The sequence below is a fragment of the Stenella coeruleoalba genome (assembly GCF_951394435.1).
Source record: "Stenella coeruleoalba genome assembly, chromosome: 5".
Lineage (NCBI taxonomy): Eukaryota > Metazoa > Chordata > Mammalia > Artiodactyla > Delphinidae > Stenella > Stenella coeruleoalba.
The window spans coordinates 57,284,619-57,305,733 of NC_137150.1; the positions used below are offsets into that span (position 1 = coordinate 57,284,619).

The window sequence follows — 21,115 nt, forward strand, 5'->3', positions numbered from 1 at the left end:
TGCATGTTTGAGATTACTGAATAACTGTTGCACAAATCTGGTATGTCATTCAAATTGTTTTTTCTCAGAAAGTCTGCATATGTATAAGAAATGAAATAGACTATGTTTTAAATTAATTAATAATGATAATACAGATGGTCCTCGACTTACCATGGTTCACCTCAAGATACTATTACTTTACAATGGTGAGAAAGTGAGATGCATTCAGTAGAAACTATACTTCAAATTTCGAATTTTGATCTTTTCTCAGGCTAGCAATATGTGGTAAAATAGTCTCTCCTGATACTGGGCAGCAGTAGCGAGCCAGAGCTCCCAGTCAGCCGGATGATCATGAGGCTAAACAACCAGTATCCTTACAACTATTCTGTACCCATACAGCCATTCTCCTTTTCACTTTCAGTACAGTGTTCAACAAATTGCATGGGATATTCAACACTTTATTATAAAATAGGCTTTGTGTTAAATGATTTTGCCCAGCTGTGGGCTAAAGTAAGTGTTCTGAGCATGTTTAAAGTAGTCTAGGCTAAGCTATGATGTTCAGTAGATTATGTGTATTAAGTGCATTTTTGACTTGAAATATTTTCAACTTATGATAGGCTTATCAAGACATAAGCCCATTGTAAGTCGAGGAAGATCTGTATAGTAGAGAAAAATACTGTTTACATAACTTCCACTGATAAAATTAATTAGAACTAAACATTTTAAGCACTGAATTCATAAGGGGGGCTTTTATCTAATTTTAAAATAAGAAATTAAGACAATGTCTTAAGAGGGTTCATTCACAACTATCTTGGTTTTTTAATATGATCTATTATCTCACTCATACACAGATGTACTGCTTGGTAAAAGATTGGCCTCCAATCAAACCTGAACAGGCTATGGAGCTTCTGGACTGCAATTACCCAGATCCTATGGTTCGAGGTTTTGCTGTTCGATGCTTAGAAAAATATTTAACAGATGACAAACTTTCTCAGTACCTAATTCAGCTAGTACAGGTAAAATAGAAAAATAATGTTTTATTCTAAATCCATGCACCTTCCAACACCTACTGTATTAGCTGGGTTTATGCATTTTTAAAAGTCAGTTTTATTACCAGTAGTATCTGTTTTCTTCCTAAAAAATTTTTCTTTAAATCCAACCATGCAGAAACTGACCTTGATTGATGTAGAGTTGTTTTTATTTTTGTTTGTTTGTTTGTTTTTAATCACATAGGTCCTAAAATATGAACAGTATTTGGATAACCTACTTGTGAGGTTTTTACTCAAAAAAGCATTGACTAATCAAAGGATTGGGCACTTTTTCTTTTGGCATTTAAAGTAAGTCAAATTATTTTCCCATTTAATTCTTTATATATATATATATATTACTTGTATTCTCAGTTGATGTATAAATATGTATTACTTATATACTGTTGTTTTTGTTTGTCTAGAAGAGTTTTCCATACTGAAAGTATATTGTACCAGTGATGAACTTCCCTCAGCCTTTTCTCTTTAACATTAAGTAAGCAGTAAAATTAAAACTAAATTTTATACAAGAATGAGAGCTGAAATATTTTTAAAGATTTTGATTCTACTTTAAGCAAAGTAAAATTTGCTAGGTCCAGATTAATGTTGCAATTGATTTCACCATATGTGTGGATTAAGATATCCCCCCACCCCCAAAAAATCTTGCCTTGGAATTCAGAACAATAATGACAAATATCCCAAGTTTCTTACTAGAAAATAAGCTAATTAAGAATAAAAAATATTTTGCAGAATATGCTATATCTAATACACAAAGTGAGAGGTCATAAACCATGCACTTTTTTATAAATTTAGAAACAGATTTGTAATTAACATGATTTTTTAAATGTTAAAATAAATTTAAAATGGAATCTAGAAACTAGGTTTAAAATAACTTAAATTCAGGGACTTCCCTGGTGGCACAGTGATTAAGAATCCACCTGCCAATGCAGGGGACACCAGTTCGATCCCTGCTCCGGGAAGATCCCACATGCCATGCAGCAACTAAGCCCGTGTGCCACAACTACTGAGCCTGCGCTCTAGAGCCCGAGAGCCCTCGTGCCACAACTGCTGAGTCCTCGTGCCACAACTACTGAGCTCTCGTGCCACAACTACTGAAACCCATGCGTCTAGAGCCCGTGCTCTGCAACAAGAGAAGCCACCTCAACGAGAAGCATGCCTACTGCAATGAAGAGTAGCCCCCGCTCTCCACAACTAGAGAAAGCCTGTGCACAGCAACAAAGACCCAATGCAGCCAAAAATAAATAAATAAAATAAATTTAAGAATAACTTAAATTCAGACACAGTACAGAAAAGGGACATGTATGCCAGAAGAGTCAAATAGTGTTCACTGAGCTCTTCACTCCCTCTCTATTCATTGTATTATTTTTGTGCCTAATTTCCTTTTTTCATGTTTATGTATTTTGTGCTAAGATTAGTAAATGAAAAGTAGTTGAAATAAACCTAAAATCTAGTTTTTTTAAAATTTATATTTCCAGGAACTACCTGAAACTCTTAATTGTTTTGCTTCTAAATGATAGGTTTTAAATGATTTAAAACCTGTCATTCGTTAGTATGATTGTATTAGTTAGTATTAGTTACATGATTATAACATTTTTTGAATTTAGAAAATGGGTTTCTTAAAAAAGGTTATGTGTATACTCATTAAAATCTCTCTCTCTCTCCCTCTCCCTCCCACTGACCTTTTAGATCTGAGATGCACAATAAAACAGTTAGTCAGAGGTTTGGCCTGCTTTTGGAGTCCTATTGCCGTGCATGTGGGATGTATTTGAAGCACCTGAATAGGCAGGTTGAGGCTATGGAAAAGCTCATTAACTTAACTGACATTCTCAAACAAGAGAAGAAGGATGAAACACAAAAGGTATGTGACTCTTCAGTTTGTTTTTCAGACTCCTTCATTGCAGTGGGGCAGGGTTATTTGAGAGCCCAGTATATATGAGCCCAGTATATGAGAGCCCAGTATATATGCCCAGTATATATGCAGGGCCTTAGAATTAGGCAGATTAAGATTTGGATCCAAGCAATGTAATGTTAGACACATTATTTAGTCTCTTGAGATTCATTTTCCTCATCTGTAAAATGGGAATAATACTTTCCTCATAGGGTTGATGTGAGAATTAAATCATACAAGATATGCAAAGCACCTCTCATAGTCCCTAGAACATGGGAGGTGCCCAGTAAATGTTAGTTCCCTCCTCTTTCCCTTCATTTCTCTTTTATATAGCCCTAAGTCTTTTTTTTAATTTTTTTATTGAAGTATAGTTGATTTACAATATTGTGCTAATCTCTGCTGTATAGCAAAGTGACTCAGTTATATACATATATATATTCTTTTTTTATATTCTTTTCCATTATGGTTTATCACAGGATATTGAATATAGTTCCCGTGCTATACATTAGGACCTTGTTGTTTAGCCCTAAGTCTTTTTTTTGGCTGTGTTGGGTCTTCGTTGCTGCGCACGGGCTTTCTCTAGTTGTGGCGAGCAGGGGCTACTCTTCGTTGTGGTGTGTGGGCTTCTCATTGCTGTGGCTTCTCTTGTTGCGAAGCATGGGTTCTAGGCACGCAGGCTCAGTAGTCGTGGCACATGGGCTTAGTTTTACCGTGGCATGTGGGATCTTTCTGGACCAGGGCTCGAACCTGTGACCCTTGCATTGGCAGGCAGATTCTTAACCACTGCGCTACCAGGGAAGTCCCAGCCCTAAGTCTTAAAAATGATTTTTCCTTACTCTGTGTCATTTCTTTTCTTTTAATAATGACCCTGAAAATGAGTGGAAAGAAATTAGTTTCTATATTTCTAAGTTTAAAATGGACTCTTAGTCACACAGTAAATATATCACACACTTGAGTCACCTGCAGTCTTGCTTAGTGTACCTGAGGAACATGAAATGTAAAGGTTTTCATGACCTTTTCCTACTCCTTATCCTTTATTCAGTCCAACACACCCTACAGTAAAAAGTGAGATCATTCCTCACCTCTAGTGAAATGAAAAAAGAAAATTCCAGTTTATTAGTGAGTCCCCAAAGGACAGACAATGTAAATTAGTAGTACTGAATACATTTTTTCAACATTTTCATTAATGTTGCTTGAAGAAAAAAACAACTTTAAAAGAAAGTTACTGTATTAATCTAAATGTCATACAGTATGTGACTGAGTTGATTTTATTGAAATTGTGGTATGTAAGTTCAAATACAGGTTATTAGAAAATAATTGTATTGTTTCTGCTGCTGGAATTGTGAGCAAGAAGAAATTAGACTTCTTTGAAATAATAAAATTTATTATATTGTAACTAAGGTAAGAAAAAAGAAATTAGATATTAGTTAAATTTGTAAATATAAGCATTTCTTCTAAAGTGAGGTTTTCATATCACAGATTGGCTGTGATACAGTGGATTAAAAAAGTGATTAAAAAAGGATGTTTCTTTCCACTTATGTACTAGAACCTTGAGTATAGAATGAGACTTTTCCCAACAATTTCTTTTAGACTCACTAGACCTTTTTTATTGAACAGAGAATGTGGTGTTTTCTGCAAAGCTTAAAAGTAAGGTTATTAAGCTAATGTGATATCTCCACAGCTTTTCCTCTAGAACAAAGGTCAGCAAACTTTTTCTTAAAAAGCTAGATAGTAAATATTTTAGACTTGGTAGGCCATGCAGTTTGTTGTAACTACTCAGCTCTGCTATTCTAGTGTGAAAGCACCAATATCTAAGTGAATGGGCATGACTATATTCTAAGGCAATTTGACTTACAAAAACTGGCAACTGACTTACAAGCCATAGTTGACCAAGCCCTGCTCTAGAGCCAGAACACTGCCTCGGTCAGCATGCAGAGCTTTTGTCACAGGAAAGTGCACAGTACTGTCACTCTCACCTCTCTGTCTGAGTTGTGCAGCTCTGTGTTATAGAAACCCTTCTAATTAGAATGCAGCCAATCCAGGATATGGATTCAAAGACTACACAATAATGAGGTTCCAGTGTATAAAAGAGATTAGCAATTAGTTTTACCTTTATCAAATCAACTTCTAACCATGATTATGCTCATTTATCAGGTACAGATGAAATTTTTAGTTGAGCAAATGCGGCGACCAGATTTCATGGATGCTCTACAGGGCTTTCTGTCGCCTCTAAACCCTGCTCATCAGCTGGGAAATCTCAGGTAAGGTACTTTATTGGAAGTTTTATTGATACATTTAAACAAGTACTTTCTCTGGAGAACGTCTTGAAAAAGTCAGAATGTCATTGTGTTCAATAATATATGCTTGTCTCTCTCCTTTTCCTACCCTGCAAAATAAGAGTAGTAAAATTTTCTTAAGTTCAGACCTGCATTTATTCAGAATGAGTTTTTACTACTTTAATAATAGAATTTAAAACTTTTTATGGCCAGAATTTCTGGTATCATTGGATAAGAAATGGAATGTAATAGCTGTAAAACAAATGAGATGTCCCTATATTTGTGGAAAATTCATATTCCATTTATAAGAAATTTTTAAGCTTAATATGTATTTTTTCTTTATACTACCTCAGAAATTAATTCATAAATAAAACTGAGGAGAAAGTTTAAAATTGTTATAACACTTCAAAAAGCTGTATAGTATATATATTTTAAAATAAATTGAGGCTACAAAGAATAACAAAGCTAAGGTGCCTAGTAAATTTTTCAACTATTTTAAAGGCTTGAAGAGTGTCGAATTATGTCCTCTGCAAAAAGGCCACTGTGGTTGAATTGGGAGAACCCAGACATCATGTCAGAATTACTCTTTCAGAACAATGAGATCATCTTTAAAAATGGGGATGGTAAGGAAGAATATTAATGGACTTATGATGCATGAATTTAGTTATATTTTTATACACAGGATATTTATGAACCCTGAAGATTACTGAAAGCCATTTAAGGAATATGCATGTGGTAAAATAGATAATATTAAGCAAATGTCTTAACCTTTAGAATATGTATTTATAATTATTGAAAAGGAAAGAAGTACTAGGTTTAGAATCAGAAGGCCTGAAAATCATTTTGTTCAGCTGTGTATCCATTCACTCCATAAATATTTGACATGCTAGGCCCTGAAGTTGTAAGAATACACAAAACAGAATCCCTGCCCTCTTATAGAGTTTACAGTCTAGCAGGGAAAAGAGACATTAAACAAATAACTACAAAAACAAAATTACAACCCTGGTACAAAGGAAAAGTGTAGTCTGCTGAGGAATCATAAAAGAAGGTCCTAATTTATTTGGAGAACAGGCTGTGGGGTAATACATTTTTATATACTAAACAAATGTATCATTGATGGGTTTTCATTAGGAAATGACCTTTCAGCGCTGAATTCTGTTAATCCAAATATTTTAATATAAACATGTTCAAGTTTAAGGATTCAGAAAAATAAGTAATTTAAATATTTTAATTTAATTTTTTTGTGAAATACATGCCACGTTATCCTACATTGTTATACAGATGTGTTTATGCAGATACTTTAGAAATGGGTTAAAGACTAAGATTATTGCTTCCTTACAGATTATTTTGAAGAGCAAACATAGTTCTGTATATTTTCTGTTTGAAAACATTGTGATGAAGTGATACTCAAATTTGTGCTTGTGGCATTAAGTGTTGGTATACATATTCTTTGAATTTCAGATTTACGGCAAGATATGCTAACACTTCAGATTATTCGCATTATGGAAAATATATGGCAAAATCAAGGTCTTGATCTTCGGTAGGTAACCAATAAGACAACATGTATGCTGAAAGTTATCCTGAAAAAGTAAACCATTAGTAAATTTTAATTGTAAAATATATTAATTATAAACAATATAGAGGCATATATCTATAAATAAATGTATGGAGTGATAATTAACACTAGTTGATTACACTGTGGTACTTTCTATTTGTCCTCTTCTTCCTTGGCTTAGAATAGCTAATGAGATTCAGCTAGGTAAGAAGAGCTATTTCCAATAAGCTGATAAAGACTCTGCAACTGGTCACTAACAATCTTTCCTTGGTATCTGCAGGAGATTGGTTCCAGGACCACCGCCAATGCCAGAGTCCACGGATGCTCAAGTCCCTTATATAAAATGGCGTAGTATTTGCATATAAGCTGTGCACATCCTCCTGTATACTTTGTCATCTCTAGGTTACTTATAATGCCTAGTGCAATGTAAAGGCTATGTAAATAGTTGCCAGGGCACAGCAAATTCAAGTTTTTCTTTTTGGAACTTTCTGGATTTTTTTCCCCAAATATTTTCCATCTGCAGTTGGTTGAATCCGAGTATCCAGAATCCTCAGTTATAGAGGGCCAACTGTATTTAGGAACAGGACATAGGAGACAAGAGACACAAAAGGCCCCATTTTTTATTCAGAAGTTAAAGAGTTTAAAAGAAGGTTTCTTTCATTATATAAGTTTTCTAATTCTAAAACTTTATAAATTCTCTAATCTTGAGTCAGTTTTTCAGCAAAATTTATGAAAGCAGCTAATCTTAAAGTTTTTGCCATTTTGTTGGTTTCTGCCCAACCTTCCCAGTTATCAGCATCATCTCCAAGTTTTCTATCCTGCCACATCTTCTCTTAGTCATTTTTGTGTCTAATATTTTATCCTTCTTTTACTTGTCCCTTTGCAAATTCAGGCAAAGTCCACCCTCTTCAAAAGTACTTTTGTCTGTAACTCTGGTAATTACAATATTTAATTGTAAATTAGTAGCTATACAAAAAAGTATCTAAAGTTAAATGAGCTAGATCGTTGGAAAGTAAGTTGTATCTTTGGAAAGTTGTTACGTTTTTTAACTTAAGTAAATTTAAATTTAAATTTATATTTAATATAAATATTAAATATAAATTTAATATAAATTTAAATATAAATTTAAAATTTAAATTTTAACTTAAGTAAATTTAAAATTAAACTTAAGTAAATTTAACTTAAGTAAATTTAAAATTTTTATAAAGTTTAATATCTTTAATAATAAGCTTGTAGGACTATGTAACGCTTTAACCTATGAGCATGTTCAACAGTAATAAAATTAAGAAAAAATGCTCAGGAGTACCACCTTAAGAAATTCCTTTATTTACCAGAGCAGATAGAAGAAAAGATTCCACAAGGAAAATGGTCAAAAGGGTAGGAAGACCAGAGTAAGTGATTCACAGAACCCAGAAAAGGGGAGAGATTCACAAACAGTTTACAGTATCAGGTGCTTCAGGAGTTATAAGAACTATGAAAAAGGCCTTGGATTTGATGATTCATGGTTAGCTTTAAGAAGAGTTGAGTCAGTAGAGTGATAGAAATTAAGCTACAAGGAATTAAGTGAGAAAAGAAAAATAAGTTTAGACTGTTACTCTTTTAGGAATTTAGGAAGTACAGGAAAGGTGGAAAGAATGGACAGTAGCATATGAGAACAGGAGAGCAAGAAAAACCATACTTCAGTACTTATGTGCCAATGGGCATATCAGGTGCTTTTTTTCCATTGTCTCTTTAAATCCTCACATCTCTACCCTTGATTACATGTCCTTTTTAATATTACATGTGATGAATGGGAAATACCCATAAAGCACTTCGACTGCACACAAGTATGGTTGTATCAAGGAAAAATCATTGGTGGGTTATTTGAGTTGTGGGCTAAACTAACTGCTTTTATCATGGAACATCATTTTTACTTAAAGAATAACTAACAGACAAGCTATGATTATTCAGACATGGATATTTGGTAAACATTTTCTTGAAAATGAACAATATGAGACTCTTCAGGGAGAACAACTGACAGTATTTGTTGTCAAAAATCAAATTTAAGCTTTCAAGTAAAAATTAGAATTTTGAAAACCTTGTATCTACTGCTATGAGCTTCCCCAAAATTAAAGACTTTTCTGATGAGATCAGTGATAATGTTAACAATTGTGATTTTTTTTAGTTGGTATAATGAAAAGGAGATCAACATTTGGAAGATCTCCATAACTCAGTGAACTAATATCTTCCAAATGACCAATATAGGATATTATAAAGTCATATATGGGTAGAAATTCCATTCAGAGGCAAGATAAACAAATGGGTCTTCATGTAACAGAGTATGAAAAGTTTACTGTTATGGTTTCACATTCCACATTGCAACTTAAGAAACTATCTCTTGTCAAGTTTTGGAACAGTAGGAAAGAAAAATATGTACAATTATCTGAAAAAGGCTATTACTCCCTTTTCCAAATACATATCTGTGCGAGGCCAGATTTTCTTCATATGCTTCAGTCAAAACATTGCATTAGATTGGATACAAAAGCATTCATGAGAAGCCAGCTGCATACTATTAAGCCAGACATTAAAGAAATTTGAAAAAATGGGAAACAGTGTCACTCTTCTAAGTTTTTTTTGTTTGTTTTTAGGGTTTTTGTTTTGTAAAAGATAGTATTTTTTATATAAATGAGTATAAATATTACTTTAAATGAATTAATGAATATTTTAATTTTAAAATTTTCTCCATTTTAATGTCTAATGTCAATAGATATAACCCAAATAAATAAAAGCTTTTTGGTATCCTTGATAATTTTTAAGAGTTTAAAGGAGTCCTGAAACCAAAAACTTGAGAACTGCTACCCTAAGGTATTGTTTAGATGTCAGTTAAACATCTTTAAATTCACCCATTATTTTTAAAGTCATAAATGTTTATAAACTTTTTGAATAGCCACAATAATTTTCTTCATGCTTTTCTCATATACAATTAAATGCTTTCACAGTTGGAGGTTACAATAAATGATGGCAGATAATTTGATTTTTCTAGGAATATTTGTCATGTTGTAATAAAAGAAAAGTAAACTAGGTTAAAGGAGTAAAGGTCATGCATGAAAAATTTGCAAATAGAATATTCCTGTATTAGCCTTGCTATTTTAGGGAGCGCCCTTCGAGTTGCTAGATGGAATGATGCTCGATTCATCAATCTCCTAATAAAACCAATTAGATCTTCACATTAAAAAAAAGATAAAATATTTGCTGTTTTAAAATCCCATCATTTAACTGCAGTCTTGTTCCTTTTTCAGAATGTTACCTTATGGTTGTCTGTCCATTGGTGACTGTGTGGGACTTATTGAGGTGGTGAGAAATTCTCACACTATTATGCAAATTCAGTGTAAAGGAGGCCTGAAAGGTGCCCTGCAGTTCAACAGCCACACACTACATCAGTGGCTCAAAGACAAGAACAAGGGAGAAATGTGAGTTTATTATTCTTTTCTTTCTATGCTAGTAGAAGTTTGTATCTGATAGACAAGATTTTTAATGGTTGTGTATATTTCTTTGAGTTAGACCAGAAAAGAAAAAAAAAAAAACTGTATTTACATTGGAAAAAGATATGTTCAACCTTTGAAATATTTGAGGTTATTGAGTTTAAATGATCAGAATTGCTTATAATTTGGTGAAATCCTGTACATTCACCTTAAGAATCTAAAATGTGTTTTTCTTAGTGCTTATTCTTTTTTTAAAAGCTAAGGTTAAATTAATTAAAATTAAAAATTTTACTCCTAATTCATTGTTAAAATGATTAGAAAAAATTTATTTTAATGACATAAGTATTTTTTCACTATAATAAGAATTATGCTTTGGTCAGAGAATATCTAGAAATTTTCTTAGAAACCTTTGAACACTTGAGAATCCCAGAGTTCCTCAGATCTTCAAACATAATTACTTCCTCCCCCTAATGTCAGTGATTGTTTTCATTGTTTTAATACAGACTTTACTAAAAACTTTGACCATCTTTTCCCAGTTTGGACTGGATCATTCTGTATTTCCATACTAACTCAAAGGTGTTTATTTCTTCTTTGTAGATATGATGCAGCCATCGATCTATTTACACGTTCATGTGCTGGATATTGTGTTGCTACCTTCATTTTGGGAATTGGAGATCGTCACAATAGTAACATCATGGTTAAAGATGATGGACAAGTAATAGCTTCCTCTTTTAAATGTGTCAACATTCTTTTTTTTTAATATTTATTTTTTTACTTATTTATTTGGCTGCACTGGGTCTTAGTTGTGGCATGTGGGATCTTTTAGTTGTGGCATGCAGGATCTTTAGTTGCAGCATGAGGGATCTTTTAGTTGTGGCATGTGGGATCTAGTTCCTTGACCAGGGATCGAACCCGAGTCCCCTGCATTAGGAGCACGGAGTCTTAGCCACTGGACCACCAGGGAAGTCCCTCGACATTCTTAAATTTACTAATTCAGGACATTGTATTTCTGCCTTTGTCAAACTATAACATAATTTCTTATTTTTGAAAGCTGTTTCATATAGATTTTGGACACTTTTTGGATCACAAGAAGAAAAAATTTGGTTATAAACGAGAGCGTGTGCCATTTGTTTTGACACAAGATTTCTTAATAGTGATTAGTAAAGGAGCCCAAGAATGCACAAAGACAAGAGAATTTGAGAGGTAAGTTCAAGACATCAAAAGCACAAAATAAAGAATTCTTGCTGCTCTACCAAAACAATCGATATTTTTCAAGCAATTTAAAAATAAATGTTTTATTAACATTGTAGCATAAACTGGATATTCTATTGTGTTTATTTTTATTTATTTATTGTGTAATGCTGTGAAGGAAATGGAAAGAAAAACCAGTTTAATTTATTGATTTAGTTAAGGCCTAAAAAGAAAGTGATCCTTAAACTTCATAGTACATTAAAAGTTTTTGTTCACTGCCGTTTAAAAATTGGATTCCACCTTCTCTTTATTAACAAATCATGTATAGTGCTTCAAACAACACTTTTTAGTCATACAATCTGAGGAATTCAGTCAACCATCAATACCATGTTTATTCATAATTTTTCTTAACCACCATATGGGGTATCATTAGTCTATCTTAAACCTTAAAGTACTTTTAAAAACCTTTTATAAAATTCTCTTTTATCTATAACTCAGTCCTGGCCCTAACCTAATCCCTAGAGGCTTTAGTATGGACCAGTTCATACATTTAATAAATCCTTATTAAATTGCTAATGTGCCAGGCATTCTTTTAGGGGCTGATGATAGAGCAGTAAACAAAGTGCTTATGGACTCACAGAGTTCACATTCTGGTGTCAGGTAAAGGGAACAGAAAGTGTTGGTAAGAGGAGTAGGGAGAAGAATGCTGTATTTTATAGTTTTGTCCAAGAAGGCCTCTCTAACTTTGTGACATTTGAGCAGAGACCCGAAGGTATTAACACGTTTTACTCCATACTAACCAAACTGTTCTTATTACTTGTAGGTTTCAGGAGATGTGTTACAAGGCTTATCTAGCTATTCGGCAGCATGCCAATCTCTTCATAAATCTTTTCTCAATGATGCTTGGCTCTGGAATGCCAGAACTACAGTCTTTTGATGATATTGCATACATTCGAAAGACCCTAGCTTTAGATAAAACTGAGCAGGAGGCTTTGGAATATTTCATGAAACAAATGAATGATGCACATCATGGTGGCTGGACAACAAAAATGGATTGGATCTTCCACACAATTAAGCAGCATGCTTTGAACTGAAATGATTAAGAAACTGAAAGCTCAGTATCTGGATTCTATACTGCACTGTTAATAACTGTCAACAGGCAAAGACTGATTGCATAGGAATTGCACAATCCATGAACAGCATTAGAATTTACAACAGGAACAGAAATAAAATACTATATAATTTAAATAATGTAAACGCAAACAGGGTTCGATAGCACTAAAATAGTTCATTTCAAAATTAAGCTTTAGAATTATGCGCAATTTCATGTTATGCCTTAAGTCCAAAAAAGGTAAACTTTAAAGATTGTTTGTATCTTTTTTTAAAAAACAAAACAAAACAAAAAAAAACCCAAAATATATAGAAATGATGGAGAAGGAAAAAGAATGATGTTCTTTTTTTGTCTTGCAAATGTTTTATGTTTTGAAATGTGGACACAACAAAATCTATTATTGCATTAGGTCCAAGTAAACTGGAGTTTGATGTTAAATTACACTAAGATTGGAAAATAATGAAAATTTTTATTTTTCCATTGCTGTTCAATTTATAGTTTGAAGTGGGTTTTTGACTCCTTGTTTGATGAAGAAAAATGCTTGGGGTGTAAGGGACTCTTGAGATTTCATCAGAGACTTTTCCTTTTTAATAAATCAAACCTTTTGATGATTTGGGGTCTTATCTGCAAAGTTTGGGAAGCAGTCACAAATGAGACCTGTTATAAGGTGGTGTTTTGGGGTTTTTTTTCTGGACAGTATTTACAAGAATCTGATTCTTATTTCCCAGGGAAATTCTGGGCTCCCACAAAGTAAATAATCATCATAGAGGAAGAACGAGCAGGAATAATTCTTGCTCCAGAATTGTACAGTATTCACCTTAGATTTTTTTTTCTCCTTTTGCAATGAATTGAATACATTTTTCATGCATGTTTTCCAGAAAATAGAAGTGAGTATTAATGTTATTAAAAAGATTATTTTTTTTATTAAAGGCTATTTATATTATAGAAACTATCATTAATATATATTCTTTATTTACATGATCTGTCCCATAGTCATGCATTGTTTTGCACCCCAAATTTTTTATTGTTTGTAGCAGCATGGTCAGCGTTTCTCTTGATCTGTGGGTGAGGCTCAGGCACTATCCCATTTATACCAATGACTAGTGTATAACTACTTAAGGAAAACAGATGAAAGTTCCTCCTCTTTCCTTTTATTTTCTTCTGTTTTCACTTGAATCCCCCATCTTCCATCCTCTTTTATAGTTGAGAATGCCTCAACCATATGAAATTAGTTATCAAAATTAACACAATTTAGACTATCTTCCTGATTGCTTAACCCCTCTACCAAGGTATGTTCATGAATAATACTTTATAATAGGGGGAATAGAAACCATGAACTTTTTACCTTTTTAGCCTATTTATTCAGTATCTCCATAATAAAATTAGGGCCTTAAACCATTTTAAGATCATGTCCCATTTCCGAGTTGTCAGGACTCACTCTCCAACTTTATTAAATTGCATTTGAGCACAGGATACATTCTTAAACATTTTGAAAAACATTAACCCAAGATGTAGGGGCTAAGGCTAGTTATCACTCTACAATCTGATATTTTACTCAGTATTTCAAATGAATGATTAATGCCCTAGGACATAGCTTTAGCAAATGTCCAGGTGCCACACCAGAAAAAGTGCAATAATTTACTGACAGTTTTCTAGACTAGGCATATTATTGGAGTACAACTTTATGAAGACTGCACATTTTATACAGCATCACTTAAAAAATATTCATTTATGAAATCAGTTACCTATAGTAGAAGTCTTGAATAGTGAACGGGACTCTAATACAAATACTCTTAATATTTGACTATTTTAGAACCCTTAAAGGGCATAATTACTGGAGATTTAGGTACCTCACTAAAGCATGTACATAATATTGCCAGCAAGAAAAATAAATTTGGGGACTTATTTAGGGAACTTACTTCCCTAAACTGTCTTAGAATAGTTAAGAAGAATTTAAACTTTGTTTTAAGCAGGAGACCAGATAGATTCTTTTGCAGATACAGATTTCATAACATTAAAATTTCATGATTAACAATTAGTGTCTTTTAGATTTATTCAGTTAATACATACTAACATCCCAGTATTTTCTATATCAGGGATTAATTACAGGAAAACTCAGTGAAATGGTACAAATCTGAAGCTTTGATGGTGGAATCTGAAGTTTTTAACAGAGAACTGTGTTTTACTGAGTGCCAAAAAAGCTTTGAGCTTCCTTGCACAAAGTTTATACAATTTTTGCATTTTTCACATCAGTCCAGATAGTTCCCCTTCCCCTAGGACCTCTCCACCATTAAAACACAAGCCACATAACTTTTATCATTTACGTTTATTTTTAAGTTATTACAACCAAATTAATTCCGTTTGAAGAAATGTAGACAAATTCTATAAAGAATATACATTAAATGAACTAGCTAAATGCAAAGTACATTTCAAACAAATCCAAGCAGAGTTTATGTAAACAACCTTAAAAATAAGGGAAAATGGATAGGTAGTACTCAGAAGGCAAGGAACCAGAAATTGAATTAAATGCTACATGGGGTGACTAGGATATGTTTCAAGTCAGTGATAATATAGCTACTTCCAGGTACTTGAGTATCAGAGATCAATTCCAGTTGGTCAGTTTCTATGACTGACCATCCTTGTCATTGAATGTGGTATAACTGAGTATTGGCTCAACAGTTTCATTTGGTCACTTGAGCAATATTTCCTTCGGTGACTATTTTGGAGAAAAGAAGAAAATCAGGTTTAAAGAAAATAAAACTAATTTAAACACATTCTAGCAAGAAATAACTATTTGAAAATCATGCTTTAACTTTTTATCATTCTCAGCTATATAAAATCATTTATTTTGAAGATTTTTAGAATGCTGTTAATTTAAAATCTGTTACTCATGTTGTGGAATTTGGTTTTTTAAAAAGATGTTTCTAATTGGGTTTTTTAAAGAAGAATGGAATTTGGTCACTATTTTACGATAGAACCTAAGCTTTTTGTGGTTCTTAGTGTCCTCTGTAAAACTTAGTGTCAAAGTAATCAACTTTGAGGTTTTTCCCTTCTAATCTGCTTTATATTACAAGCCCTTTAGGAAATGGGAACCTGGTGAATATACAATGAATTGTAAAATATTTTAATGTGTAACTTTTTCAACTGTGAAACTATGACTATTGGTTTTTTGAAGAAAACAGCTGCTGATAAAGTATTTTGTGTAAAGTGTAGTTCTTATTAATCAGGAAAATAACCAATTACTTGATTAGAATGTATATACCCTCTTGGATTTTATTTTAAATGGATTGGTGATTTTCAAATAGGTAAAACACAGTCCATCTGTATTTTTTTTCCATCAAAAATCTAGTGATTTGGCATTTATTAAAAAAATTATGAGCAGCCTATTTTAAAAGCACCATGGAAATTTCACAGTACATAAACTTGGGTTTCTTAATGATTTGTAAATCCATTTAATTCATATCATGACCAGTAGCTCATGCTTGCCAACTTTTGAAGAAATTTAATTTCCAGCATTATTTTAAAATCAGCAAGTTAACTTTTTCTGAATGTTATAAGTTCCTTTTGTTTCTGTATCTGCACAAACTGCAGACCTGGGCTGGACCCACACATTCAAAATCCACCTTAAAAATTGATTTTGATGTCCAAGACATCACTAAAATACTTCAGTTTAAAGACCATATGTGGTGTGATGGATTGTGGTGCTTCTACCATTCAAAAACAACTTTCATACTTCAGATGTTTTTGAGAAGAGGGGAATGTGGAGGGAGGAGTTGCTTGAATGAATTACATCCTTCATATCCATCCTGCTCAGATCGGGCACTAAGAGATGGCTGCAAGTTGTGAAAGTATATTGTGCGTACATGAGGGAATTAACTCTTCATCAAGGATGGGATTGTGAAGGCTGAACTATATAATTTAGCACTGATAGAATCCTCAGACAATATCAATAATTCTTGGTGACAGAGAATAATACAGCTGGGCTGTTTTTTAAAATATAAAGACAAACCATTTTTATTTTTTAATTATTACATTAAAAATTGTAAATGTATCTTATGTGCCATGGCCTGGGAAGCCTTTTTTCTTTTCTCTTCGAAGTTATTTTCACTTTCTGAAAAGAATATAGTGTTTAGCTTACGATAACTATGGTCCTGATAAAATTGGATGGGTAACTCTACCTCAGAAGGTTAATAAGGAAAAAAAAGAGATGAGTCAATAATTCAGTACTTCCGGCTCTGATACGACAGAAATTTGCAGGGCACTGTATTTTAGATTTATAAAGTCAGAGTTGGCATGCCTTGTTTTTAATGGCATTGGAGACATTAAGAAAAAATTTGTGTTAAAATTTAATCTTTGCTCCAACCATTAGGAAAAGGCAGTAGTGCCAGGAGGTTCATGGTACTGGCTTCTTGAATTCGGCATTTGAAATTAGTTTTGTTTTCTTTATTATTAGTGAAATTGGTGTGTGTATATTTGCAGACATTTCTATTTGTATACACAGTGCTTGCTAGCCCTAGTCAAGAGGCATCCTTTATAAAAGCTGTAAACATCAAGGTTCTAAAATTCAGAAGAGTTTAAAATTGATTAGGAGTTTCCCAAGTTGGGATGTTAGTTTTTAAACAAGCTTATTTCCTTCAAGTACTCCACTTGAGTAAGGTTTTGCACTTTTTATCAATGCAGCGCCATTCCTTTTGCTTGGTTTTAGATATGTTCATATTTCAGCCATGCTAGGTAGCATAAAGTGATAGTTATGAGCCATAAGAAAATCTTAACGACTTAATTTTTACACAACTACATTTAAGAGTTTTAGCAGGGAAGAAAAAAGTAAAATCAGTCCACTGTACATATTAGTGTAGTTTGGTAGCTGATTTTCACTACCAACAGTAGACTCCAGTCCTCATGTTGGTAAGTATGGGGAGGGTAATGCATTTTGTAAGCATTAAATTAAGTTTATGAATCTATCTAAAACATTATTTAATCTCTCACTACAATAATTTTGTGGTTATGCTAAGAGCCATGTATACTTTTAGGTGATTCTTTCTTTTGTTAATCCTAGGATAGCAAGGAGGCAGAAAACCTTCACTGTTTTATTATTTTCTCAGAATATCTTTAATAAGGCTAAACTCCTTAATTCTAGTATAAATTTCCAAATGTGGTCACTATCCACTGATTTCATAAGAAAAATCCTCTTATCAGATTTATGTTCCTAAGAGTACTGGACAGCTTGGCCTTCATCTGATTTGTAGAAATGTTTTTGGCTATGGAACCAAAGTTTCTAATGCAGTTAATGGTTTCAATGTGACTCAGTCCTCAGACTTTATTGGATTGAATAAAATCTAAAGGAATGTATGCTTTTAGAACGTAACATCTTGGGAATGTGGCACTACCAAAATTAGAGTACTGATACATCAACTGTTGACTTTGGAAGCTTCAAAAAGGAGTTCCCATCACCCTCTTTAGCCCGATTTATTGTAGCAAATCTATTTCACTATATTTTGTCATTCAATGAGTTGGAGTCCTATGGTATACTGCATTAGTTAGGAGGAAAATGTTTTTAAATGTTCTTTTAATGATGGCCCAAAAAGTATTTGACACAGCAAGTGCATGTGTTGTTGTACTGAGAATATAGAATAATACAGTGTCACTAAATTTAAGACCTCTCCCCAGTCTTGCTGTTCCTGGCAAGAAGTTTGGCCTGTGACTGCACTTACTGTTTATGCTCATCAGAAACTGTCAATGTCTGCTTTACTTTAACTTTGCAGTCTGTAACGTCACGCTGTTTATTAAAAAAAAATATTACTTTGACTTGTGTCCAAACAATCCTTAGTGTACTATATGTTAAACAAAAAACTGTGATAATTATATTTTGCCATTTCTTTTTAATACTTAACAGCACACCAGTGTTGCTAATAATCAAAATTTAGCTGAATTTGAGTTCTTGTCAATAATGACTAAGTATAGTTGACTAAAAACCTGAAACTATTATGCCTTAAAAGCCAATTTTTCTGTCCCAGTAAAGTGATGAATATTAGAGAAATACCTGTTTAAATATTAACTTCCTTTAAGCATGAAGAATTATGTGCTTGTATTTTAAGCAGAAATATATGTGTACACATACATGTATGAATGTGTTTGTATGTGTGGACAGACTTTTTCCCAAGTCAGTTGATGACTAGAACCTAAAAGTGAAGTTCAGCTAGAAGCAAACTGGTTTTGCATTCAGCTATCATAAACCTTGCAAAAGGTAAGTCTGGGCTTTTCTTGGACCAGTAATTCACATGGGCATTGATATTTAGTACTTCTAAGCAATTCACAGCAAATAATTGCTAAAATTTTGTTTATTTTCCAAATGGTTAGAGTGACTTTGAGTTAACATTGTTGTAAACTGACTTTGTTCTTCAAGCATAATGTCTCTCTTTCCTGACATGGACCAAGTAGCCACTAAATAAATGGAAAATTGTAGTATTTGAAACACTTTAGGTTTCACACTTTCATGCACTTCAGGTTTCAGACTGTTTTGAATTTGTTAGAAGAAAAATCCAAAGAACTGCATATTGTTAGATGGGTGTCAAACTTACTAAGAAATGGAATAGATATGTGCCCTTAATTTAAGAAATCTAGAGAATCTCAATTTGCAGAATGATTTAAAGTGTGTATGCATACATATATTTTATTATGGGGAAGTCTTTGGCATACAAAATAACTTATTACGACCTTTTAAACATCATGTTCTGGACCTTAAATGCATATGATATTTAGCCAAGAGAAGGTGGGGAGGAATCCTTTCCTGCAGCTCCCTACCCCAGCCCCTATACCCAGCTGTCCAACAAAAGGTACCAAGACCGCTTGAATTTATTTTTAATAAGAATTGTGTATACTTAAGGTTTACAATATGATGATTTGATATACATAGTGAAATGATTGCTACAGTCAAGCCAATTAACGTATCATCTCCTCACATAGTTACCTTTTGTGTGTGTGCGTGATGAGAGCACCTAAACTCTATTCTCTTAGCAAATTTCCAGTATTCAATACAGTATTAACTATAGTCATCATGCTGTACATTAGATCTCGAGATTTATTCATCTTATAACAAAGTTTGTACCCTTTAACCAACATCTCCCCAATTTCCCCCACCTCCCCACCCCTGGTAACCAGCATTCTGCTCTCTGCTTTCTATGTATTTGACTTTTTTAGATTCTACATATAAGTGAAATGCAGTTTTTTCTTTTCTGTGTCTGAATTATTTTACTTAGCACAATGCCCTCCAGGTTCATCCATGTTGTTGCAAATGGCAGGATCTCTTTTTAAGGCTGAAAAATATTCCATTGCATGTATTTATACACACACACACACACACACACACACACACATACACACACACACACATATATACACACACACATACATATATACATATATCACAATTTATTCATCTGTTGATGGACACTTAGGTTGTTTCCATATCTTGGCTCTTGTGACTAGAGCTGCAGTGAACATGGGAATACAGATATTTCTTGGAGATCCTGATTTCATTTCCTTTGGGTATATACCCAGAAGAGGGATAAGGCTGACTGAAAACCAAAACTTAGCAAAAGTTTTGTTATCTACTAACAAACATTTTTGAGCACCTCTGCTACGTACCAGAAACTAAGCTAGGTGTTTTACATACTCTTCCTTGTTTCTTCTCTAAAAATAACCTCATGAAAGAAGAGATCATCCCCATTTTATAGATAAGAGTGGCTCAAACAGTTCAGCTGAATTGCCCAAGGATACATATCTGAAAAGTTGTAATTATGGCCTACAAATTCAAAAAAATTGTACTCTGAGATACATGTTCTCGCCACTATTCCACACTAGAAAGAGGAGAAAACACCAAAATTGTTCACTGCTGGTGAAGTCAATAGTGCTCTATTATTCATTTTATTTAATAATGTGTGACTTGCACTTATTTGCTAAAAAGAAATAAATTGGCTTAGAGTCAAAGTTTCTGTTTTGATTACATCTACGTATAAAAGTTGTTTCAAAAGTCATTCTTTCTATTGTCCATGATGTACAACATTTTTAGTAAAATTGTAAAGATACTTTGAGGAACACTGGTTTCAAAACGAACTCTGTTTTCAACTCATATTCACCTTAACCTGGAAAGCACTTGTTCGGAGAGTCTTGTGACAGTATTTAATAACCATGGTTGATTCATTAATTAAAGTACGGACAATTGTTGACTATCCATGTGGGACTTTTCTATGATGCGGATTACCTGAGATGAATGTTAAATTCCATCCAGTACAGCTTCTCCCTACTTCATAACACATTTCTAGCTCTCACTCCCTCCAGAATGTACACAAAGAACAAAATGCGCTTACGGAAAGCATAATTAGAAAAACTTGTCACTCAAAGAAAAGTCACATGGTACACGGCAAGGTTAAGTACAAATAAGGCTAAGCTTAGTGAACTTCCTAGGCAGCGGCTTTCCTCCTTTCTCATGGATGGTGAGGTAAAACAGTAGGTCCACATTTTCTGAAATTATCAGATTATTATCTTCTATAGTGAATGAACTGCTCTTCACTAAGACTTGAGAAATGTTTTAATGTGAACTATGTTGCAT

At 33.2% G+C, this 21,115-nt stretch overlaps 1 protein-coding gene across 1 annotated transcript in view; it reads left to right on the forward strand.

Moving 5' to 3' along the window:
* The window catches only part of PIK3CA (phosphatidylinositol-4,5-bisphosphate 3-kinase catalytic subunit alpha), a 114,484-nt gene extending 94,989 nt beyond the window's left edge, over positions 1-19,495 (forward strand). Inside the window, exons 12-21 of the mRNA XM_079922961.1 lie at positions 831-995; positions 1,213-1,316; positions 2,712-2,883; positions 5,068-5,174; positions 5,691-5,812; positions 6,651-6,729; positions 10,023-10,193; positions 10,803-10,920; positions 11,257-11,408; positions 12,220-19,495. Coding sequence (XP_079779087.1) covers positions 831-995; positions 1,213-1,316; positions 2,712-2,883; positions 5,068-5,174; positions 5,691-5,812; positions 6,651-6,729; positions 10,023-10,193; positions 10,803-10,920; positions 11,257-11,408; positions 12,220-12,490 — 1,461 coding nt within the window. The 3' untranslated portion in view covers positions 12,491-19,495. The remainder of the gene's footprint in view (positions 1-830; positions 996-1,212; positions 1,317-2,711; positions 2,884-5,067; positions 5,175-5,690; positions 5,813-6,650; positions 6,730-10,022; positions 10,194-10,802; positions 10,921-11,256; positions 11,409-12,219) is intronic.
* Positions 19,496-21,115: the final 1,620 nt, after the last annotated feature.